This window comes from Callospermophilus lateralis, unplaced genomic scaffold (assembly GCF_048772815.1).
Source record: "Callospermophilus lateralis isolate mCalLat2 unplaced genomic scaffold, mCalLat2.hap1 Scaffold_121, whole genome shotgun sequence".
Taxonomy (NCBI): Eukaryota; Metazoa; Chordata; class Mammalia; order Rodentia; family Sciuridae; genus Callospermophilus; species Callospermophilus lateralis.
Genome location: NW_027512399.1, coordinates 1,368,078 through 1,394,350, shown reverse-complemented (window position 1 = coordinate 1,394,350; position 26,273 = coordinate 1,368,078). Strand labels below are relative to the sequence as shown.

At 34.5% G+C, this 26,273-nt stretch overlaps 1 protein-coding gene and 1 pseudogene across 3 annotated transcripts in view; one reads left to right on the top strand and one right to left on the bottom strand.

The window, feature by feature from the left end:
* Nucleotides 1-927: 927 nt before the first annotated feature.
* Nucleotides 928-26,273, bottom strand: part of LOC143387181 (cadherin-12-like) — a 105,810-nt gene continuing 80,464 nt past the window's right edge. The window contains 10 exon segments of the mRNA XM_077108042.1: nt 928-1,427; nt 4,065-4,316; nt 8,780-8,919; nt 12,364-12,478; nt 15,490-15,515; nt 16,195-16,268; nt 17,301-17,447; nt 17,534-17,889; nt 18,347-18,585; nt 19,118-19,233. Of these exon segments, the coding sequence (XP_076964157.1) occupies nt 928-1,427; nt 4,065-4,316; nt 8,780-8,919; nt 12,364-12,478; nt 15,490-15,515; nt 16,195-16,268; nt 17,301-17,447; nt 17,534-17,889; nt 18,347-18,585; nt 19,118-19,233 (1,965 nt within the window).
* On the top strand, nt 16,209-21,335 carry LOC143387175 (SNF-related serine/threonine-protein kinase pseudogene; annotated as a pseudogene). 2 transcript variants are annotated; one of them, XR_013154880.1, is made up of 2 exons: nt 16,209-16,410; nt 16,717-21,335. The product of XR_013154880.1 is annotated as an SNF-related serine/threonine-protein kinase pseudogene, transcript variant X2 (transcript). The 2 variants fall into 2 exon arrangements; XR_013154879.1 differs by having other exon boundaries at nt 16,209-21,335.

Here is a 26,273-nt window from a genome sequence, read left to right as displayed (position 1 = left end):
TAGTTGTTGTTCCCTTTGAAAATATTCATAGAAATAGAAGCTGGTATTTTATCTACAACTGAGAGTTTAAATGATTTGGTGACTTTTTAAAACCAATTTCCACACACCACTACAGTATAAAACAAAACCAATATTTATTTTAATGTGGAATTTTAGCCCTGAGGCCTCCCTTTATAAAGAGGAATTTTTTTCCATTTCTTTTTTAAAATTTTATTTTTTTGGAAAAAAACTAATATATTAATTAACATTCTTTAATATGAACTGATGTTACGATCAAACATTGCTTTTCAAATTCATGGGTTACATATTTAATTTGATATTATTATATTTATTTCAATTTTCTGAAAGGGTAGGAAAAGCAAATATGTCTTGGCATACAGTTTTAAAAAGAAACACCTTTGAATTATAAGAAGATGGAGATCAGAGTTTCCTTTTTGTCTCAAAAGGAATGAGAAGAGTCAGCAGGGTGCTATTGCTCCTTGAAGATGTCTTTGTTTATTCCTCTTTATCACTGAATCCTGCAACCACATCACAGCAGAGTGTAGGGTACACCACTTTAAATGATGAGAGTTTCAATAGGCACTTTAGTGGAATTAAGAAAAATCTAACACTCTTCCACCGTGATGCCACATAGCTATCTTCATTGTAGGTTGTCATGTCAGTAAATCGTATTTAATAGGCCTGAGCTTGTCTCAGCATGTTTCTGAAATAACAAAACAAAACAAAGCAAGTACATATTATAGGATTTATCTTGTGACAACAGAATAAACCAAAACTGACAGTGTGATAAATACAGCCACTTGCTAGAAACCAGATCATCAAAAGAATCCTGCATTATAAAGACTGTGTGTGTGCGCGCATTGATGTCTACTTGTGTTGCTCCTGTTAAAAAATCTCTCCTCCTCTGCACCTAGCCTCCGCCTCTCCCTAAGTGACTTTGTCGGGGTTGTAGCTCTCTTGTTCATGGAACATGTCAGCAAGGACCTTGAAGAGCGGTCCCCAGTTCGCCAGGTAGTTGTAGTCCTGGTCAGCATCAGTGCCCAGTGAGTCAATGGAGCTGAGCAACGTGGCTAGCGACCCTGCGCCCTCGTAGGCGAAGGTGGCCAGCGAGTCATAGGGCGGGGCAGCAGGGTCCAAGTCGTGCTCCTGCAGCCTCTGATGGATGAAGTCCCTGATGTCCGTGCTGTCTTCCACCAGGGGCCTCTGGCGGGGCAGGCAAAGTGAGTCTGGCTTGATATCCCTGCGGATTTTGTTTTCTTCAACTGCTGTCGGGTTTCTCAGCGCCCCGATATGGAAGGCCTGCGTGTCGTCCTCTCCACCTCCTTCGTCGTCGTAGTGAATAACGTTTTCTCTTATGTCTTCCTTGGAGGTCATCAAGGTATCCTTCTTCCTCTGCCTGTGCAATGCGATGTACAGCACAACTATGGCTGAGAGGAGACAAATTGCAATTGGGAAAAAGAAGGCAGATGAGTCATTTATCATTCCAAGAAAGTTAAAATTGATCAAGGCATGCTGTTTCCAATCTTAGATTAAAAACACTACAATCCATCTGAGCACGTATGTGTTTATGTTTTTCTCATTGTCTGAAGTCAACAACTTTATTTGGAAATGATAACAAGAAACCACAGAACAGTTATTCAAAATATCATTTTTGCCCTTATATTTCCATATTTTAGATTTCAGTTTGACAAAAATACCGGGGTGGGTGGGGGTGGGGATGTTCTAACCATACAGAGTTGTAAGAATTGATACCAATTAAAAAAAAAAACTTAAAAATCATCATCATCTGCAAGATGTAATTATCATGGTTAATTTCCAAATTGTAGTATTCTCATTTGGAAATTGGAAATTTGTGTTTTTAATGAAATAAATAATTTTTTGAGGTAATCAATTAAAAATAATTAGGGGAGCAAAATCCTTTTGATTTACAATGGAAGAGTCTGGAGGACTCTTGTCAGAAAACTAGAGAGTAGAGAAGAATACATCATGATGAAACTAGGTTATTTCACTTTCTCCAAAATTAGAGTCAGGGGATTGGAAGAAGCGAGGGAACCTAGGGAGGACTTCTGTACACTGGGACTTTGAGAGAAGTTTAGCAGCTCTGCACTTTCTCTATGACTTAGAGAATCCCCAAACCTAAGAGACTGTTGTTTGATTGCCTGGGGAGTATGTGAGAGACTGAAAGCCTCATAGAGAATTCCTGAATGCAAACTGGTTTAGGAGTCATCATGGCAGTAAAGCAGACTATTATAGACTTCCCTGAAGTCCACCTAAAAGAAAATCAAGTAACACTGAATTCTTGGGCTTCCCATCAACTCACAAAGGAAATGAAAATGGCAGACCTAGTGAAGTCTGTGATTGGTTACAGAAGTCAAAGAATAGTGGATATTTAAGCAGACACCATGGAAAGATGAAGAGTGCCAATACTCACTACTCTGTTCGAGTGAATTCACAGCCTCTAGAATAGCACAGGTATTTTGCAGGCATTAGGAAGCATAGAATGAAGGAGTGCATGGTAGATTTCAGGGCTTTGTAATGATGAGCAGACATGTTACTTGCTACCCTGTTTCAAGGTAGCAATACAAATAGACCAATACACTCCCAATGTGCCTTCTCATTTTAATCAATTAAAAATAATTAGGGGAGCAAAATCTTTTTTACTTATATTGGAAGAGTTTGGAAGACTCTTGTCATAGAACTATAGAGTTCTTTCATCATGATGAAACTCGGTTATTTCTCCCCAGGCAATCAAACAAGTCTCCTAGGTTTTGGGATTCCCTAAGTCATAGGGAAAGTGCAGAGCTGCTAAATTGCTATGGAATTACTCTGGCATTCCAGTAGTCAAAAGACAAATGAGCAGAATGAGAAAGGAACACTTGATTTGAACTTAAACCTAATTGATTATGTTCAATTCCAGATGTTAGAATTTTTTTGAATGTGCTCTTTTAAGTTTTATATCAACAGCACAAATAGATACTAATAATTATTTATTATAAATTATAAGGACATAAAATTTCATTATGCTTATGAAAGTTATTTAGATGTAATTAATAATACACATGTAAATTGGACTACAACTTTATCATTCAAGACAGCATGAACATTTGTCTCAAGGCATGTTCCCACAAGGTATCATCGAATTCCTTACTCCATGTTCTACCTCCTACAAGTGGTTTAACAGTTTTGCTTTCTATCCTATAGTTACTAGAAAGTGTTCATCTTTTTCAGAATATTTTTTCCTGAATGGAAAATATGCATATACAAACTTATCCCACAGTGCCCAGCAGTGTATCTGTTGTAATTTGATTTTAAAGAAGTGATGCAAAATTGAAATTTCTCTGTACTAGTGTGAATATGGCAATAAATTAGAAAGTGAAATAGAAAAGCTGAACAGTTGATGGGAGAGGCAAAGCCCTGAAATTGGTTGACAGTCACTATCACAGAGATGGTGAACACATTTTACTTCAGTCCTTTTCCTTTGTTGTGTGCCTAGATATTTTAGTCAGTTTTCTTCAGAGTAGGAAGAGTTAAAATTTTGATGTGAGGGGATCTGGGAAAATTGGAAGAAGAATTGCTTCTGAAAGGCAGTTTTAACTGAAGAAAATAAAATTTGGGGATTCCTTTATATTCTATTTCTTTACTGCTCTTTTCTTTCTTCTCTTTTCAGAATTTGAGAACTTTTGTTCACCTAGTACATTTCTTAGAAGACTATAGGATCTTTTATTCAATTGTAGTAATTACTAGAATATAAAATGAATTGAGAAATTGTTGCCAAAAAATAGATATTTTTAGAGAGAATCTCATTTTGCAAAGACCACAAACTTGAAAATCCAGTTTTATATTTTAAATTATGTGTTTTATGAGGGATTAAATAAAAAATATATCTCATAAAATATTGTAATATAGATAAATTATAACAAGAAGTGACAACTCACTGAACAAAAATCTATTTACATGGTAAACTGAGAGGGAGAGCATGCCCGCTCTAGAAAGAGAGAGAGAGAGAGACAGAGATAGAGACATAGGAGTGTGTGAGAGAGAACTTGATCAATGTTGAAACTAACCTAAAAGTATAACGATACATAGTAGGATTGCAATTAAAGTGCCAGTGCTCAATCCAACAGGCAGAAAAATTGCTTCCACATTACAAGACAGAATGGTACCGTCAGAGTCACACCTACAAACATGAATAGTCATTGTGTTTGTACTGCTCTGGACAGGGTAGCTGCTGTCTTCTATTACAACAGGGAGGAAATACAACTCTTGCTGTCTGCAGCTGTATCCATTTCTTCTGGTTTCAATTCCAGCTGTGTTGTCTACAAAACAGGACATTAAGATAACATGGTTACTGTGAGTTTCACTTCAATTCTTTAAGTTGGTATCCACTAAGTATAAGAAGACCTTCTTGAATTGGTAAAATGCAACCTTATATTAGTTATGTCATATATCATCATGAAAGCTGCCAGAAAAATAATCATTAAAGAAGGAGGAAACACTAATCTTGTCTGCTGCAAGAATTAGCTTTCGTATTTGGAAAAAAATACAGAATGTTTTATGAGAAAAGAAGTCATTGGGTTACTCTTTTTTCTTTTCTTATATGAAAATGTCATTGAGGAAAAGAATATTTCCACACATATTAGCATAACAAAAAAATTAAAGCATTAATCTGTTGAATATCTTAATAAGAATCTATTCTTTAAAATTCATTAAAAATCTATTGACGGAGGCTATGGTTGTAGCTCAGTGGTGGAGTTCTTGCTTGCCTAGCATGTGAGGCATTGGGTTCTATTTCAGAACCACATAAAAAAATAATTAATTAATTAATTAAAGGTATTTTGTCCATCTGCAGCTAAAAAGATTATTTTTAAAAAAATCTATTGACTCTTTCAGATTAAACTTGTGATTTTTCCTGTGTTTTCCATGGATCATTTATACATAAACAAATAAACATGTTTATATACGGACCCCCCATATTCACACATTCCATAGCCATGGATTGAAAATTTGAGAAAACAAGCAATGGAAAAAAATTTCCATTGCTATACATAAAGAGTAAAATTGACTGTTTATTTTTGTATCATTTACATTGTGTTAGGTATAATAAGTAACATAGAGATGATTTGAATTTTTCAGAAGGCTGTGCACAGATTATGTGTAAATACTATGAAATGCTTTATAAGAAATTTGTATTTCTGAAAACTTTGGACTCTATGGGTGTTAGGGTCCTGGAATTAATCCTTTACATACCAACAGACAACTGCAGGTATGAGTGTGTGTGTGTGTGTGTGTGTGTGTGTGTGTGTGTGTATGCATGTGTAGGTATTTAACTGCTTTCACTCTTGCACATCAGATAAAAAAAGAGAGATGGAAAAATACATTCCAATTATAAATGTAAAAATACATAACAATTTGTGAAAATCATGAACTATTACCACTTTAATGTAATTACAAAGGAAAATCATTTTAACTTGAATAAAATTAATAGTAGTGATATTTGTAGAAATAAAAGACACCAAAATTCCATTTCATATAAATTTAATTAATGTTTCAATTGAAAATATTATTTTGCATTCATTTGCTCTTTTCTTATTTGTTTCTATACATGAAAGCATAAATTTTAGTTTATTTGAAAACTCTTCATTATTATTTCCAATAAACTCCCCCCAAATGTTTTATTTTTACAAATAAATTGACATGTAGTTTATTATTTATCAATATATTAACATTCATAATTCCCACTTGAAAATAGATTTAAAAAATTAGAAAAATATATTACTCAATAAAATATAAGTCTGTTTAAAATGTTATCATTTCCATTATGTTACATTGTACTGTTTGTAGATACTCAATGGAGCCAACAGAAGTTACTGAAAAATGGAGTACCTTGATGAACAAAGTATACATGTGATAAGATCAGGGTTTGTTTTGGTAAGATTAGTTTGTTATTATTACAGACATAACACTTTAAAATTAAGAAACAAAACTTAAAAATGCCAGGTGTCTACTAGGATACTTTCAATTAAATTTATGTGTCAAATGATTGTGGGGACAATAAGGATAGAAAAGTGGAGACTAGTCGAAGCAATGCTAAAATCTTCAGCACTTGATATTTTTCTACATGAATCTGAGGAAAAGGAACAAAGATTAAGTGTTGTAACCTGAGTGAAAATAATTAATAGGTTTATTTGTGTAGCAGTACTGAGGATTGAACTCAGGAATGTTCTACCTCCCAGCTACTTCCCCAGCCTTTTATGTTTTTATTTTGACACGGGTCTCGCTAGTTTGCAGAACCTCAAACTTGTGATCTTTCTGTTTCATCCTCTTGGATAATTGAAATTACAGAAATGCACCACAGTGTCTAGAATCTTTTGGGATATTTAAAATATTTATTTTCAGTTTATTATTTTTTGAAAATAGATTGCATGAAAATTGTACATTGTCAATAGTGAGAAAAAAAAGATTCAGTAAACCTCATTTCACCACTTAAAACATTTTCTGTACCCTAAAAAGTGTACAAATATAGCTTGCAGTAAAGAAGAGCAATAATTGACATTAAATTCTGTAGCAGGTATATGTGCAGTCTATAAGCAAAAACTGCTCCTGAGACCAGAGGGTCTGGTCCATATTATCATGATTATCTTGGTCTTCCAACAAAGATGGATTAGGGGGGCATAGCAGATACTCAGAGTGAGTAAGTGATATGAGCGTCAATCTTATGATCTGGAAATCTGATTTGTCTGCATTATATTCTTGAATTAAACCAAGGGCATCCTGCATTGGGCTCTATGAATTCTTTCTCCATCCTCTTGTCTTCATCTTCACAGCCAGTCTCACACGACAATGCAAAGGTGCCAGGACTAATCTTTTCTCCCTCTTCATGTCTTTTCCATATTACATAAGACTGATCTTCCCAAAATGAAAATCTGAACATGTTATACTGTTGCATAAACTTTTCAATGACTTATAAAATTACTCTATTTGAATTACTATACCTTTAGCTTATTTATAAATAGTGTGAACATAATGACCTGATTTGTTTTGGACAGCTCTATTTTAGATGGGTTGCTCTAACTGAAAACTATAAATATTGTCTACTTCTCTTCTCAGAAGTGTTACCATTTTCATGATAAAACATGTGGTTGTTTCATTCATAAAATCCTTCAACTTTGGGGTGCTGTTTCATGTACAGCTGTTCTTCAGTCATTCTCACTCAACTTTCTTTGGTGACAATACATGGGTACTCCAATTTCTTTCTCTAATTATTTAAAGCAAACCCAGTTTTCTCAAAACATCCTTGGGCATCTACCAATAATCACCATCCTTATCATCCCATTATAATTTAAGTACTTAGTTCTAGAAACAGAATTTATTAAAACTTTAGCTTCTCACTACCCAATATTATAAAAAATGGCATTTTAATTCTTATTTTTTAGCATATAGAAATTTTGAAGCCAGGAGCAGTGTGGCACATGCCTGTAATCCCAGTGGCTCAGGAGGCTGAGACAGGGGGATAACAAGTTCGAAGCCAGCTGCAGCAAAGGCAAGGCTCAAAACAACACAGTAAGAACCTGTATCTAAATAAAATATAAAATAAGGCTGGGGATGTGGCTTAGTGGTCGAGTGCCCCTGAAGTTTAAACTCCAGTGGTCACTTTATTTATAAAATCAAAAAAAAAATTAAGAGATAAAAATGTCAAAGCAAAAAACAAAAACAAACAAAAAGGCAAAAAGCAAAACTATTATTTGCAATTACTTAAGAGAGAACACATAAACCTTAATATAGACAGTTCCCAACTTCATGGTTAAATATTTTTAGTTTATATGTTGTATGAAAGCATACCCATAGTATGAAATTGTTACCCTTTTCATTTTTAGTATGATATTTAAAAATTGCATGATATATTCCAAACTTTATTCTAATATAGACAATCTGTTAGATGATTTTGACCAACTGCAGATTAACAAACTGTTCTAAACACATTTAAGATAGGATATGCTAATCCCTGATGTTTAGTAGGGTAGGTATATGATATGCATTGTCAATTTAGTATATTTTCAACTTTATGATGAGTTTATGGAGACATAATCCTATCATACATTGAGAAGCATCTGAAATCCAGTATTCTTTATGTTTTTTGTAGTGGATATAATAGTGTCACATGCAATAGTAATAGCAGAAGCAGTAGCAATATTGGCCAGAATAGTAGTAGAAAGTAAGTGTAAACATGGTATATGAGGGGATAACTAAAATTATAGTGGCAGTAATATATTATAACCATTATGTTTTATACTTTATACATAAATTTAATACAAGTAGGGTAAAGTTCTCATCGTTTAGTACAATTTTCTGAGCGTCAACCATTTTGGTATGGCCTGGGAATCATTCTGATTACAATATCTACATTAGTAACCAGTGCTATACTGAGTGTTATTAAAATAAAACAGATACTATAGAGTTACCTATTTGTATGTACAAGAAATATGCATGGGAGCCAAAGGATATATTTGATAGGGACAACTTTCAATTTGTCTGGTAGCTTTTTACATGCATGGCTCATTAAGAGACTTTCCTTTGTATGGTGGAAATACATTGGCCTTCTAGATAGATACATATAGATTAAATATTTAACTTATTACTATTTAGGCAATGTTGGATTTCTCATATGTGGATTTCTTTATTTTACAAAATTGAATGCATTTAGGAAAAGTATTGATTCCTCTATGTGTGCCCTTTGAAAAAGCTACTTGAAAAAGGTAAATCTTTAAGTGTTTATACTTACTTCTGAAGTCACGGACTGTAAAATTTGGTTTGATGGCAGCCTCAGGGGATAATCTAAAGGAGAACTGCTGCCCAGCAGGTAAAAGATCTCGATCTGCAGCACTGACTATCTGAATTATCTGAAACAGAGTTAAGATTAAACTTGAAGTCAATCAGTTTTGAAAGGAACTTTACATAACAGGTTTATAAATCCATTTAATGAAGTATGCTACAGAAATTATACTTTTTGAATTCATTTCAACAGGCCAATTACTCACACATAATTTTTTTTTAACAATTTTCTAAACGTTTACAGGTTTTAATAGCAGGCTCAATTATAGGACACAGGTTAATTCTAAATAAATATATGTGAAACTGAAAAGCTTAACAGCATTGAAAATTCTCACTAATAAGCAAAATGAAATTAAAATGTACTTGTTTGCATTTTAAATTAGATGAATTAAATTCTTTCCAGCCTAAACATGAAGCTGCTTACTGGAAACAAAATATTTGATCATCTAAAAGTGCTAGAAATAGCAAAATTTTAGAACTGTTGTTTGTTAGAATGAGTTTTATTTTCATGTATAAAACAATGGGAAACAAAGAAAGAATGTGTATATTGTTTCTGTTGTTACGTTAATTTTCCTTCATTGGTTAGGAACAAAAACATGTTTTTATAGATTTCCATAATAAGCATTACAATCTCTATTTCAAAAAATGTTCTTCACTGTCACCAAAAGTAGCACATAGTCTAGTTAAATTCCTGATATTTCAGTAAGATGCTCTTAAATTTGAAAATAATCAAAAAGTAATTTCTCAGAGCCAAACTATAACATTTATAATTCACTACATAGATAAGCAAGTTACAATGGCTTTAAGTGATTAGACAGTCAGCTCAGTGGTAGAGTGCTTACTTAGCATGCACAAGAATATGGATTCCATTCCACCAAAAACAAAACAAAACAAAACAAAATCAGAATGGCTTCCAGGCACTTTTGAATCAACATATCCAATAGCTGTGTGCCAGAAAGACTAATTTCAGGAAGCATGTGTGGGAAAAGACAAAGGATGTGTGCTGATCAGAGGATCATGCTTTTGAACTAAATTTCAATCTGGCAGAGGAAGACGTTATATTCAATTATGGTAACCGGCCATAATTGTGTAAAATATTCATCATATGGCTGATGCTATTAAACTGATGCTTTTGATTTTTGTTTTATTTCTGGTTTTTATTCCTGGTTAAATCCAGTCTCCAGACTACAATTTACCTTCCCATATATTTGGGCACTCAGAGAGATACCTAAATAATGGATAGATGAATCACAGTTGTTATTGGCATTTATGTATCAATGCAGCATTAGTAACAAAATTATGGATTTTGGATTCTGGATTTGAAATTTTAATTTCTTACCATAGTGCAAACTCTTTGCACAGAATTTATTTTCCTTGTATAATTGTCATAAATGAGACTTTTTAAATTCATCATTAGACAATGGAATATGATAATTTAGAAAGAATCTTGATACATATTCTGAAAAATTAACTTTTTTGACTCAGACCAATGTAGTCCAATCATAGAATTTCACCCCTAAAAGTTCTGTACATTACTTAGGGACCAATATTTGATTGTCAATTTTTATTTTGTTTTCTTAATGTTGTTAGCTAGTGCCACTATTAAATTAAAAAATATTTAACAACAAAATATCAAGAACATATTTTTGAAGGAAGAAAATCATCTTAGGACAGCATAAAGAAACTATTAAAGACATTCATTTATCTGGAAACGTTATTTGGATAGCACTGCCCTGAAGAAAATAACTCTCACATAAATTTTCACAGGCTTACATAAGACCAACTTATTCGCTACTATTTCTCTCCTTTTTAGAAAAGTACACACACACACACACACACATACACACACACACACACACACACACACACACACATATATATATATATATATATATATATATATATATATATATATATATACATATATGTATTTTATATATATTCAAGAATAATCCAGAAGAGAGAGCTATTTGCTATGCATGGTTTGTAGGCCAGGGGCACTATAGTTGGGTACCCAAAGCAGAAAATGGCAATATATCACACACCCTGCAAACTCAAGGGACATTTCAGCACTGTGCTTTGAACATAAGTATTGAGGAGTAGGACACAAAAACCCAAAAGATATTTTTTGATATAGAGTTCTCAAGAACACAACAGATTTTTCATTACTTTGTCCACAAATGAGAAAACCTGGTTGATCTCTAGTAACATGGACTTGTATCAGTATTTCAAATCTTTTACTTTATTAGACAAATACAGCTAAATAGAGCTCTGTTCCCAGAGGCTAATTTCATTTGGAGGATTATAAGATTTTGATTAGTCTGATATTATTGATATTCCTAAGTATCCAGAAGACAAAAAAATGGCTTTTTTATATACTTTGGCACAGTGGAGCTCCTCAAAAGTGAAAAAATAGTTAATTTGTAGAAGTTTTGTAAACTTCTTTTAATTTTCCAATTATCAAAAAAATTAATTTATGCTCAAATATTTATGTAGCATCTACTATTAAAAACATTGGAGCAGAACAAGCAAAACAGACATCCATATTGTGGATGCTTTCAAGGTGATAAGGTTTAATCCATTCTGTGACTATTATAAATTAATGATGCAGATTTCTTATTTGAGGTAACATGATGAAAATATGTAGTAATGTAATTCATTTAGTGATTTCCTCACATCATCTATGAATGATTGGGACAACACAGTCAATCTAGAAGTCTCCATGCTTATGAAAATTTAACTTTGCTCACCAAAATGGTGTCTGCTTGACACATACAATTACTGAGCACTTGAAATGTTACTAGAGTGAACATGGGCTCTAAATTTTATTTAAACTTCATATAATAGTTATATTGATAGTACATATCACTGGTGCACAGCTTTTGGACAAATAATCTACTAAGTAGTATTACATGCACAAATTGAAAGACAGTAAATTTTAAAGCGTGCCCTTTAAAAATATTGTTTCAAATGTAAAATTTATTTCAAGAATTAAAACTCATTCAATTTACCTAAGTAAGTGGTTATGTTATTTAAAAGTGATTGAAGTTTACATTAATATATCAGCATAGAGTGTTTGCTCACAGTTAAGTTCTTTAGAAAAGCCACAGTAAGAGAATACAAAAATGGCAGAATGCATAATCCAAAGAACTTGCTAGGAAATCAAAACTTTATTTCCCATGGGATTATTTTCACATCCATATTCACCATAATCCACACAAGTTTAATATCTCTTATGATTTATTTTATGAGGACTTGTTCTGACATATGAGCATATGCACATGTATATATGTCTGGACTTAGAGTTGAAAATATACACATATGATGTGTCTTTAAACATTTTTTTTTGGCATGGGGCAGTGGGTTCTGGGATTGAACCCGGGGTTTCTTTACCAATGAGTTACATTTCACTTTTCTCTTTTTGAAATAGGGTTTCACTAAATTTCTGAGGCTGACCTCAAACTTGTTATCTTCATTTCTCAGCCTCACAAGTCAATGAAATTACAAGTGTGTACCACCAATAGTTTTATATACTCTTTTGCATTTTCACAGACGGCTGTCTCATATGGCACAGATATTTCTGGAGGAAATTCATTGACATCTAAGACATTAATTAGTATGTTGACTTTGCTGGTTAATAATGGATTACCTGTTGAAACATAAAAACATAAATTATGATTAAAATTGTTTTAGTTATTCTTTCTTCAATAAAGAACATCAGTGCAACACTGATGCTTAGGTGTCAGAACACAAACAAGGCATATTACCAGGGTTCATCCCTGAAACTCACCATTAGCTAAGACCAATCACTTAGCTGGAATTTTATAAGTTTAGGGCATTTCTGGTGGAATGACTTAGCGATCTTACCAGGATTAGTTCACAAGAGTAATCTTTGCCATTAGCGATATTTTTTATTAGATTAAAAAATATAGTTTTCTAAGTTTTACAAATGTAGCAAAAATTTTACTCTCTGCCATGTTTTACATCTTAAATGACCCTTTTGAAATTAATCATCTCAGAAGTTTCTTCCTGAATAAAAGAATGATGAGTATCAAGAAGAAAGAGAAATTGATTTACATAAGTTATAATTAGAAAAATAGCTTTAAGGGAGTAAAATCAAGGAATATCATAGAAAGCTAGGATATCCTGAAATTACTTGTTGATTATATAAAAGAAAAGAATAAGCAAACTTTTGTTAGAGAATAGGTTCTTTCTACAGTATCAAAATAAATCTCAACTGAAAAGGTATCAGTTAAAATCCCATCACAGGGTTTGGGTTCAACCTAATAACTTACCCTTTGCTATCTGTCATTTGCTGAAGTATGCTCTAAATAATATTACAAAACATAAAAGTATTACTTACAAAACATAAAAGTATTATGTTATAAATAATTAGTTTAATAAATTATAACATAATACTTTAATATTTTGTAAGTTTTAGCTTACAACATACAAAATTTACCTTTAAGATTTTACAGATGAATCAGTTGTCTCAAATTTTTAAAGGCCTACCCAGATCACACAGCTAGAAGAATGGGGAGTTAAAAATGTAAGTCCAAGAGTATGAAAATTGAAAGACGTATATATTCTACCATACATTCTGTCTTGATTCTTCTGTAGAAGAAGTTAAATTATTCTATAGTGTTATTGAAAATTCAAAATATTCTTATACACCTCTATCTGGAAAGCTTTAAAGAAATGAGTACACAAATATTTTGAATGACTGATTGTCATAAGTCTATAAAATTCAGTAGAAAGATATTTTAAAATGTTGAACGTTAACACAAAAAATATCTACACGTTGCCATATGTCACTGTGAAATCTACTCATGTATACCAGTATGGACAGAGAATATATGAAATGAGGATACTTGGTGTAATTATGAAAAATATGTTGTTAATCTTGAAGAATGATTGTGAAAATACATATGATGTAGACATTGATATTGGTGAAAGCATACTAACTTATTTGATAAGAAAAACTTTGGCTTAGTTTTCAAAAGTTATTGAACCTTTCTTATTCAGTTATTTCACTGAGTTTCCCCATATAAAACACAGGATATCAATAAGTCCTACCTCATATATTTGTTGTATTAAATAAGATGATGTTTTACATAACTTTCAATGTTTTGGTGAAATTCTTATTATTCTTATGACCTGTTATATTCTGTGGAGATTAACTAGAGACAGTTATTTTATTAGTACTTACATTTATGTAGTGAAGAATAGGGATAAAAGTCAGTAAATTTGCTAAACTTGGTTTAAATTTCTAAAGAAACTGTATATCAACAATAAAAATAAAACAAATGCTTAATACTTTAAAAAGTAAACAATGAATCAACAACATTCTAAAACACATTATACAGATTAACTCATTTATGGTTCATGGTAACTATTATATAGACACTATCATCAACCCTATTATGCATATGGAACTCTTAAAAAAAATGGCGAGTTGTGACTTTTCCAAAAACCACAATTGAAGGTAAAAATGCTGACTTGGAATCAGATGTTCTGGCTCCTTAGTGCTTCTCAATTCTATTATTTATTATTATTTTTAAAAAGCACACTGATAATTATGCAGCCACTTAAAATAGATAAATAATTTATATTATGTCTTAGATTTTGCTGTTAAGAAGAATGACAACCTGTTCAACATCTGGACAATGGGAAACAGTCTACTTCCTATTTTACATGGTAAAGTGGGTTCAAGTCCAGAGCCCACATGAAGAGGAGAATTTCTTTTCCACTTTTTTTTAGGGTAAGAGTTTTATTTCATTAGGTTAGAATGAGAGGGAATTTCTTCAAGAGGAGACAAGTCTTATCCCTCAATTGTATTTATCTTAACAATCTACTTTTATAATATATAAAAAGATTATCAAAATGAATTCAGGCCTACATTCATTCATCAAAAATTCTGGGTATTCTTTGAATTATTGAATTATTGCCCTAAAATGTTATTTTAGTTGATGTATTCTATGAGTAAATTGTCACAAAAACATCAATACTGTAATAACTTATTATTAATAGTGTTTCTCCAGGGGATGCTTTAAGCGTTTTAACTAAGACAAATCTTTGTTGTGTGAAACAATTCTGTGCACTGCAGGACACCTAGATTTCCTGAAATTAAATGTCAGAAGCCAGCATTGCAAAAGCCATAAAATAAATGTTCAATCAAGGATAGAGGAAAAACAATAAAAACAGCATGTTCATATTGCTGAAAATGAGTAATGGGTTTATGGATTTAATTCTGTTATTTTTTCTCTATTAAATACATTTTTAATTTTTCATAATTAAGGGCTTAAAAACAATATACTGAATTCCTTAGTGCCAAGCTAGGTAGGAAGAACATCTCTGTTTGAGAACTACTGAGGTCTAATAAGCCTTGAACTTTTTGCCATAGTATATAATTTATAAAAGTAATGCAGCATTCTTTCATTTAGGTATATAATTTACTAAAGTATGTTGACAAAGTAATGACATATTTTCTTTCTGACCCATCTAATCTATATTTCACAGAGCAATAATGAAATTTCATTTAACTTTGATTCAGCAAGAGTATAATGACCAAATATTTGACAACAAAATTATACAGGGTTTAGTTATTATTTAATACTTAAAAAACAAATTCAATTTTTGGCTTAGTAAACATTAAACAACTGATGTCACACATAATTGTGATGTTCCTAATAGACCGTTTAAATTTCCATTATCATTAGTCTACTTTGTTTATATTTTAATTATCTGCTAATCAATAATTTGTGGTCCATTTATGATAACCAAGATATAATTCTGGTCAGGTGCAGGGTGCACATATGGCTGCTTTGAAGGCTGAGACAGGAGGGTCAAACAAGCCTCAGCAATAGCAAGGCACTAAGCAACTCAATGAGACCCTCTCTCTAAATAAAATACAAAATAGGGCTGGGGATGTGGCTCAGTGGTTGAGTGCCCCTGAGTTTAATCCCTGGTACCAAAAAAAGAAAAAAGAAAAAGAAAGAAAGAAGAGAAATAAAAGAAACTATTCTGTATTTGTCTCTCATGCCTTCAAAATATTTTGTCAGCTGTTTGTCCAAATCCTAAACGATATTGCAGTCCATTCTCATGCTCACTCAGTGAATGAGAATTAGAATTGCTTATTCATATTTAAAGTACAACTTTAAAATAAGGAAAAAGAAAAAAAATTACCAAAATCAGAATAAAATAAGAAATATATTTTAATCATAAACAAAACAAAATATTGTAAAGAAATATGATAAGTTATTTTATTGCAAAAAATAGTAAAAAAATTATGGTCAAATTCTTATAAAGGATTCGGCCCCACCCTCCCGCAGCCGGCCGCCCGCCGCTCGGTATTATGATTAGCGCTGGGTGCAGGGTTCCAGCGGCCGGGAGGGAGTTGTCGGCGCCACGGCCACTGCGGACAGACGCCCGCCTGCCGGCTGAGGAGAAAGAAGCAACTAACAAAACACAGTGATAACAAGGATTATTCAGTGTGCAGTTTTCAGGATGTCCGTGGCAACATTGAATGAATTCCTTATTTTCAGCAGATATTCTTATATGAGAAGATCCATTTCAAATAGTGTAAATATTTTTCCTCCTGTTGGACCAGCATGGCAGGATTCAAACGAGGATATGATGGAAAGATTGCTGGATTATATGATCTGGACAAAACCTTGGGTCGAGGTCATTTCGCAGTGGTTAAGCTTGCCAGGCATGTCTTTACAGGGGAAAAGGTGGCAGTAAAAGTTATTGATAAGACAAAACTGGACACTCTAGCCACTGGTCATCTTTTCCAGGAAGTGAGATGTATGAAACTAGTGCAGCATCCTAACATTGTTCATCTTTATGAAGTTATTGACACCCAGACCAAATTATATCTTATTCTAGAACTTGGAGACGGAGGAGATATGTTTGATTACATAATGAAGCATGAGGAGGGTCTTAATGAAGACTTGGCCAAGAAGTACTTTGCTCAGATAGTTCATGCTATATCATATTGCCATAAACTCCATGTGGTTCACAGAGACTTAAAACCAGAGAATGTAGTCTTCTTTGAAAAACAAGGTCTTGTAAAGTTGACAGACTTTGGTTTCAGCAACAAATTTCAACCAGGGAAGAAGCTCACTACAAGCTGTGGATCTCTTGCATATTCTGCTCCAGAAATTCTGCTCAGTGATGAGTATGATGCACCTGCAGTAGATATATGGAGTCTGGGAGTGATCCTTTTCATGTTGGTATGTGGGCAACCACCATTTCAAGAGGCCAATGACAGTGAAACATTGACAATGATCATGGATTGCAAATACACAGTACCATCCCATGTGTCTAAAGAATGTAAAGACTTAATCACACGAATGCTACAAAGAGATCCCAAGAGGAGGGCCTCTCTAGAAGAAATCGAAAACCATCCATGGCTTCAGGGAGTGGACCCTTCACAGGCCACAAAGTATAACATACCCCTTGTGTCATACAAAAATCTCTCTGAAGAGGAGCACAACAGTATCATTCAGCGCATGGTGCTTGGGGACATAGCGGATCGAGATGCCATTGTTGAAGCACTGGAAACCAACAGGTATAACCACATCACGGCCACTTACTTCTTGCTTGCTGAAAGGATCCTGAGAGAAAAGCAAGAAAAAGAAATACAAACTAGATCTGCCAGCCCTAGCAATATCAAGGCCCAGTTTAGGCAGTCATGGCCAACCAAAATCGATGTACCCCAGGACCTTGAGGATGACCTCACGGCTACACCTTTGTCCCATGCGACTGTTCCCCAGTCTCCTGCGCGGGCTGCTGACAATGTCCTTAATGGCCACAGGAGCAAAGGCCTGTGTGATTCAGCGAACAAAGATGACCTGCAGGAGTTGGCTGGACCAGCACTCTCCACGGTGCCACCCACAACCTTAAAACCCACCGCCAGTGGGCGGAAGTGTCTGCTTAGGGTGGAGGAAGATGAGGAGGAGGATGAAGAGGATAAGAAACCCATGTCCCTCTCAACACAAGTGGTTCTGCGCCGTAAGCCCTCAGTGACCAACCGTCTGACATCTAGGAAGAGTGCTCCTGTCCTCAACCAGATATTTGAAGAAGGGGAATCCGATGATGAATTTGACATGGATGAGAATCTGCCTCCCAAGTTGAGCAGGTTAAAGATGAACATTGCTTCCCCTGGGACTGCCCACAAACGCTACCACCGGAGGAAAAGTCAGGGCTGGGGGTCCAGCTGCAGTAGTTCAGAAACCAGTGACGATGATTCTGAAAGCTGGAGGCGCCTGGATAAAGATAGTGGATTCACCTACTCTTGGCACCGCCAGGATAGCAGTGAGGGCCCCCCTGGCAGCGAGGGGGATGGCGGGGGCCAGAGCAAGCCAAGCAATGGCAGTGGAGGGGTGGACAAGGCCAGCCCCAGTGAGAACAATGCTGGTGGGGGCAGCCCCTCCAGTGGCTCTGGTGGCAACCCCACCAACACATCAGGCAGCACGCGCCGCTGTGCTGGCCCCAGCAACTCCATGCAGCTGGCCTCGCGCAGTGCGGGGGAGCTCGTGGAGAGCCTCAAACTCATGAGCCTCTGCCTCGGCTCCCAGCTTCACGGCAGCACCAAGTACATTATTGATCCCCAGAAGGGCTTGTCGTTTTCCAGTGTGAAGGTCCAGGAAAAGTCCACATGGAAAATGTGCATCAGCTCCACAGGGAATGCAGGGCAGGCCCCCGCAGTGGGCAGTATAAAGTTTTTCTCTGACCACATGGCAGATACCACCACTGAATTGGAACGAATAAAGAACAGGAACCTGAAAAATAACGTGCTCCAGCTACCTCTGTGTGAAAAGACCATCTCTGTGAACATTCAGCGGAACCCCAAGGAGGGGCTGCTGTGTGCCTCCAGCCAGGCCAGCTGCTGCCACGTCATCTGACTGCGGCCCACTGACCACTGGCACACCTCCTGCTCAGAGCCGCAAAGACCGGCTCACTTCACTGTTTCCTTTCTGTTTTACTCTTTGAAAGTGGGTGTTCTGAGCAATTATTTATCACCTTTTCGTTTGTTCTCCTGATGCTGTGACAATGCATGGTCTTTGTGCATGCTGCTAGACTCTCTTCTTTCCCAGCCGAAAAGTCTACTGTGTAATTTTTACATTCCTAATTTTAATGTGGATGATCAGGATTCAATTAAAATGTATCTTTGGAACCTAACGTAAATGGAGCACTTAGAAATTTGATGTTCTGCACTTAACCTAGAGAGAGAAAATGCTTTTGTTTCCTTGTAAAAAAAAAAAATCTAAATTCCTGTCCTGACCTTCTGTGATACGGAAACTCCGTGCTCTGAGGCACACTGTGGTGTCTGAGACAGAACCAAAGCAATAACGTGGTGAAGCCGACAGGCCTGGGCGATGCTGCCCAGCTGCCCAGGGCCTGTGCAGAGCAGAGGACAGCAAGCATCTGCACTGAGAACCTTAGAACTATGATTTAAACATACTCACACCTGTTTGTCTTAAGCTATAGTGTGGAAAAAAAAGTTTGGGCTCTTAAAATTTAACTGAAGAAGATTTTCTTGTTTTTGTAATAGGTGAGATAAAGTACTTAGATTTGTAAGGCAGCTTCCCCTGTAGTGATGAATTACAAGCAGACAATCTTTTGTAATGTGACAAAGTGAATTAATGTCTTAACTCTACTTATAGAGTTTATGTCTGTCTAACAGAACAGAAAGATGCTCTGTGTAAATTCCTTCCTGTAGGGCACACTGCAGGGAATCCTTCAAAATCATATCGATAGAAGAAACTGGAGGGCCTAGTACAGAAGCAGAGGTGCACACACATGTTGGCAAGTCAAAACTCGTAAATTAAAACAAGTAAGTTTTGTTTTTTAGGAATTTGTTAACTAGGTTGTCTCTTTTGTTAATTCCATTCCATTCCATCCTTTGGCTCAGCTAGCTATGAAAATTGGCTGATTAAAAGTATACATGATAGGGTAAAATTCACACAGCAAACAAAAATGCACAAAGCCTGCTTTGTAACTACCCCCTGTAAGTGTTTCCCTTTGCCTTCCTGCCATTTCCTGCCAAACAATAATCAAAGAACTCTTGCTTTAAACTATTCCTGTATAAATACTACTTTGACCAGATAATCATCTCTCCTGGTATTCTTTCTTGTAGGATGCAATATGTTGCAGATTGTGAATTTTAGAAGGAGCCAGATCTATTTTTTCATGCTATGTCCTGGGGGGGTCTTAGAAACAGTGCTTATCAACGTTGGTGATAGGATGTGACTGGGCTGTGGGCCCTTCCCCTCCTGTCTTGGCTCCAGGTGAGGAACTGAGATGCATCTGGTCACGTACTTGAGAGAGTGGGCAGAGCACCAAAGAGCTGCATTACGTTGGTCATGGTTTCTTCAAGTACTACTCAACTGACTCTGCTACTTTAGGAATAATATATTTTACTCAGAACTCTGAACTTCACAGTATATCTAACTATACTAAGTAAAATGATACTTAAAATGCTTAATTTACTTTCTAGATCTAGGCTAGCTAGATACGTTTTAAGCTACAGCTCTAGTTCATTGTGATATTTATCATTGAAAGCTATGAAAATAGATGTGTGGGTGAAGCCATAGAACATATTTGCTTGAAACTTTTGAGCAGGGATCATATAAAGGGCCAGAAATAAGATGTGTGGTTCACATAGATCGTGAGCGTAACATCTGTATTAAACGTAGGAGAGAAGTTTATAAAGGGCATTGGCAATAAACTCTTTGTTGCAGCTGTTTTCCAAGTAATGTAAATACTTTTTTCCTGTGATTATGTATAGCCTTGGAATGGCACCTTTTAACTAACCCACATGTGTTTGGTTTTCAATGGTTTTTTATATCCAGATGTATATATGGTGCTCACTTTAGGATCAGCAGTGTTGACCATTTATGCTGCATAGCTGTATTATAGCCTTATTAGTTGTGTGTGGTTGGGTGACCCTCTGGGTATACAGCTGTCGTCTGAGTGTTGTCTAACTCATTTGTTGATAAGTGAATGATTGTGCATGTGTTGTATGTCATAGTATGTCGTCACATAAAAGGGAGGGAGCGGAAAACCATTACATTAAGATAATATTGGACCAAACTACTTACTTGCGCTAAACAGTTACTTGTACCCCTTAACCTGTCTTCAAAAGTTGCATATAGTTACAGTAGTGTATATTAAATATTGTGGGAAAACAGTTAGTCTTGTATTTTTCTGTATGTGTGTATATACATATAATTATGTACTTCTGGCAATTCTATCTGTATTTAAAGATGTGACAATCTTGACACCGATTTTAAGACTAGCCGTGAGACTGAATTAAAGATGATATCCCTACCAAGTGAAAACTGATGTGTGTTAAGAGGGTACAGAATTATCAACTGATTTGGTCAGTTGCTTCCAATTCTGGTTGATTTTCCTCATTGTGTAAACATTGGCAGGTATGTGACAAATGGGAAAATAACCCAAATAATAAAGTGACATATTGGTGTTCAGCAATAAAAAAAAAAAAAAAAATTCTTATAAAGATTCAAATGATCAAAACTGACAGCACAAATAGGAGACATTTGTGTTCCTAAAACAGGTATGAAAATTTAGGTATAATGAAAAATCTCTTCACAATTAAAAGCCTTTTTCCAGATGTCTTTACTAGAAATTCTATCAAACGTTTAAAAACCAAATAGTGTAAATTCTTCAAAATAGAGGAAACATTTATCACTTGATAATAAAGCCAAACAGAAACTTCACAAGAAAGCAAAAGTACAGACCAGTATATTTTATAAACAAAGGCCTTTACCCCCTAGCTCAGCAACAGAGCCCACTTCAAGCCCTACCTGGGCGTTACTTAAAGGGAATGGGCAAACCCCTAAAACCCAATCTTTGCCTTATTTGGGTGGAATATTCTTGAATATCTTTTCCCCAATAAACAGAAAGTTTCCCGTGTGCTCACTCTTTTGTCTTTCCAGGGCTGGAGCTGACCCTTGGGTTCACCGAGCTGAGACATCCTGTCTTATGTTTCTGTGCTGTGTGGTTAATTAACCATTTTCTTAGTTATTGATACAGTCAGCTCCTTTGATCCCTGTTCATCGCCAGTCCAGCTAGGTGGTGATAGGAAAGGGGAACATTCTCAAGGCAAAAGCTGGGTTGGTCCTCTCAGAGAATGAGAATATTTCCTTTCCTGTCTTTAATTTTATTGGGGATCCCAGGGAAGTTTCCAGAGAATCCTACCCAGGTCCACCTCTTGTCTTGACTGATAGCAGGATGACATTGGACTTTCAAGTCCTCACTGTCATCACAACTGTAGGTCACTTTGGACCAAGCTGCCTGTACTCACAGGAAGCTGTTCTTATAGATTCTATGATTTGGGTGGATCATACTTTTCATCCTGAGTTACAGGATCTGGTATGTGTAAAAAGCCCCCCTTTTCAGAGAGAATAATTTGTATTCTAATTGGCATTTGGGTCTGCATTTTTCCTTCATATAATAGATAGTGTGCTGAGGACTGTTAACATATTCTGTCAACTTAAGCCAGGCAGGACTGCGGGTAAATTGGTTTTTAAAAAAGAATGCATGTGGGAATTAACACAATTAGTACATTTAATAAAATTATTCCCTTCATGTTCCCATAACTCTAGTCTGCCTGTTATCAGTTGGAAATTAAATCAGAAATCTTTTTTAGAAACAGGTCACTTGTGACTATTCTTTATATATAACATTGATAATCCTAGATAAATAAGACTGTTACCTAAAAAGAATGCAAAATTCATGTAACTGTACTATTCTCTCCCAGGTCTTCTCAGTGCCAAGTGGTTTCATAGAGAGCAAACCGAAGGTGATACATTTATGGAGAGCTCTCTTTTACATAGTACCTTGAGACTCTGTACCAGATTTAAATTTGCCATAGTGTCCTAGTGATCTACAAAATTTTAAAATTTTATATCTATGAATAGGTGAGAAAATGGGCAGAATCTTCCCTAAGATTTCTGCAGAAGCCAAAGCAGAATTCTGAGTCTCCTCAGTGTTTTTATCAAATCCTGAGATCTGAGACGTCTATGAAGGAACTGAAGAGCAAGAAGGCATGCTGCCTGAGATTGCCCAGGCAATTATCACCTCTCTTCCACAAGTCACCTCATAATGCACTCCAGCCACCATGCTATGAGGAAACCCCTTTCAGAGCCAAGAGAGAGTTTTGCAGTATTCAGCTCTGTAGATACTCAATGAATATAGTCAAATAATGCAACATTTCTTAGAACCAAGTGAGAAGTCTAATACAAAATGTTTTGAAAATTGTAAAGTTCTAACAAATACCAGGTTCTGGTTATATTAGTAAACATGGGAGCTACTTTGCTTCCTTATTTAAAAATGACAAGAGCTTGGAATAGCTATATCAGTGAAAATTCCATTTTGTGATTGTGTACTAAATTATAACTACAATCACTTCAAAATTTGAATTGTAGCCTTTTATACCAAAAACTGAATTATAATTGTACAAACTGAGTATGATACATGTAAATGAGTGAATAATAAAGGCTTTCTTTGGCTTTCCTCTTTAAACCAGTTCACTTCTAAATTGCAAGTCAAGTTAAACTATGTTTAATAATAGCTCTGTTTAGTGGTGTGATCTGCAACTAGACTGAGCAATCCATAAAAAGGATTTAAATTATTCATAGATGTCTATGGTAAAGTCAAATATTACCTTTTGTGCTTCTGGTTACAAAATGTGATCTCCAAAGGAAAAAAAAAATCCCTAACAATACCACTAATCTTTTTATTTTTCATAATGAAAACTGTATGAAGAGTAAATTATATATATATATATATATATATATATATATATATATATATATATATATATTAAATTTAAAATAATATGAAGTATTAGATACTTTGAATTCCTTGAGGACAAGAACTGTGCCATATTTATCTTGACATTCAGAATATAACACAGTGCTACTACATGATACTCAATTAAATATACAAACAAATAAATATAGTATTAAAAACAGACTAGGCTGAAAAGCTAAAACAGTTTCTATGGAGTTGACAAGACAAGAAAACTGTATGGATCACGCCCCACTGATTCCTGGGTTCTCAGTGTATGTTCCCTGAATTAATCCATGCTTAATAAAATCTATACACCTATCAATTCTATTTTACTTTATGTTAAACCATTTGTAATATAAAAGGTTATTCTCAAAATACTGCCTCTATAATAATTACAACAACATTAGATTAATATTTTATGGTCAACAAAGAATAAGAAAAAATGCTAAACATCACTAATCATCAGGGAAAAAAATCAAAACCACAATGAGGCATTTCATCATCCCAGCAAGAATGCTGTCATCAAAAGACTAAAGATAACAAGTGCTGGGAGAAAATAGAAAAAAAGAACCCCATGCACATTGTTGGTGGGAATGTAAACTAGTACAGCCATTTAGGAAAACAGAATAATAATCCCTCAGAAACTTCAAAATTGGGCTACCATATGATATAATATTTCCACTCCTGGGTATATACACAAAGGAAATGGAATAAGTATGTCAAAAAGAAAAAATACTCTGCCACGTTTACTGTAGCCAAGAAAAGGAAACAAGAGAAGTGCAACACTTGCTAAATAAATAAAGAAAATTTGGTAGATATTTACAATGGAATATTATTCAGCCATGAAAACAAAATGAAATTCTATTACTTATGACAATAAAAATAGAAATAGAGATAATTATACTGTATACTTCAGAAAGCTAGAGAAAGGATTCTGTTTTCACCATAAAGAAATGATTAATGTCCAGGCAATAGATATAGTGATCCTGATATAAATATTACACAAGTTCAAAGATTTTGAGATATTACTTGTTATTCCACAAATATGTATACTTTTTAGACCTTAATGCATTAGTTAAAGATAATTGTAAATAAAATTAATAAATGAACAATAAATAATTTGAAATATTTGAATTTTGAAAACACATAAAGTTCACTAATATTAATTTTATAATAAAGATGATTTTATACCAAAATTAATGAACAAATGTCCTTTGGTAAGTAATTAAGTTTCTGAAACACCCAGTTACAGAGATTTAATAAATCATTAATAGTTCATATTTCTATGTAGTTTTCTTTCATTATAATCAACTAAGATGCAAAAGCAATAAGAATATAATGCACAAAATAATCAGTTGTGTTTAAGCCTCTTCTATAATTTCTTGATTATTCAAAATGTGGTTTATAGCTCCTAAAAATATTTGTTCATTTCTATGCATTCATGTCTTGTTTGTCCTTCTACCTCCTCATCATTTTTTTCTTCTAAGGGCACATTTTCAGTTTACTTAACTTTTCTTTTTCATACTCACTTATAATCTATTTTGCTGATAAACACATATATCTACTGAAATCGAACACAGCACCTCATACATGCTAGGTGAGTGTTCACCACTGAGCCTCAACCCCAGCCCCACCAAATATATTTTTCAAAGCTAAATTGTTACTGAATTATGACAAGTATACACAAATGATGGCAATGATTTGTATGAGGAGCAAGCATATTCTACCCTTTATGTTCAAAACTAAGCTCAGAATTTGCAAAACACCGTTATTTCTGTTTCTCTGTTCTACATCAGTTTACTGCACCCCTTACTCCTATCTCCTACATGAAACCTGACCCCTAATACTGATGTCTCACTCCCCACCCTGTATTTTAACATTAAATGAGTTTCAATTTTCATCATTTTAATCTTTCCATTTTCATCCACTGTCAACGCTTCATAGAACACTCAAGTTTTTGTCTTAAATTATAACAAAATTATTTATTAGCTTTTTCTACTGTTCTCCAAACCTGCTTTTCTTAAATCCTTTTAATTATTCTTCAATCAGCATACATTTTCAAAAATACAATTCATACTTCTATTTCATTTTTTCAGCTTTTACCTCTTCATAATAATATTGAAATATCACATAGGCTGGAACAGAACACAAACCTTAATTTTTTCTCACCTTGATTATCTTTATTATAGGGATGAGAAAAGTATAGGAAAAGAGACAAAGACAAATACAAAAGAGTGTCACCTTTTACTCACCCTAAATATTTTCCATATACTTATTTCTTTTATATTCAATTACTTTATTCTTAGTATCAGTGCTTTTTCCAATCAAGAATGAAATAGATGATATTTCTAGTATCCAGTATACTAAAATTTTAATATCTTTTCCCTGACATTATAGTTAACATGCAGCAGTATTGTGGAGGTACTCCCTGATACCTTTCTCTCTGCTCCCACAGCACCCTCCTTCTTTGCTTTCTTTTGATTGACATTTTAACATGCTGTTTTTTTTACAGTATACTGTGCTTTATGGTCATTATTCCATAAGCCCATCTAATAAAGTTTTTTTTTGTTTTATAAACATTAAAAATGGCATGTTAAGATACACTAAGGAATAAATAAATG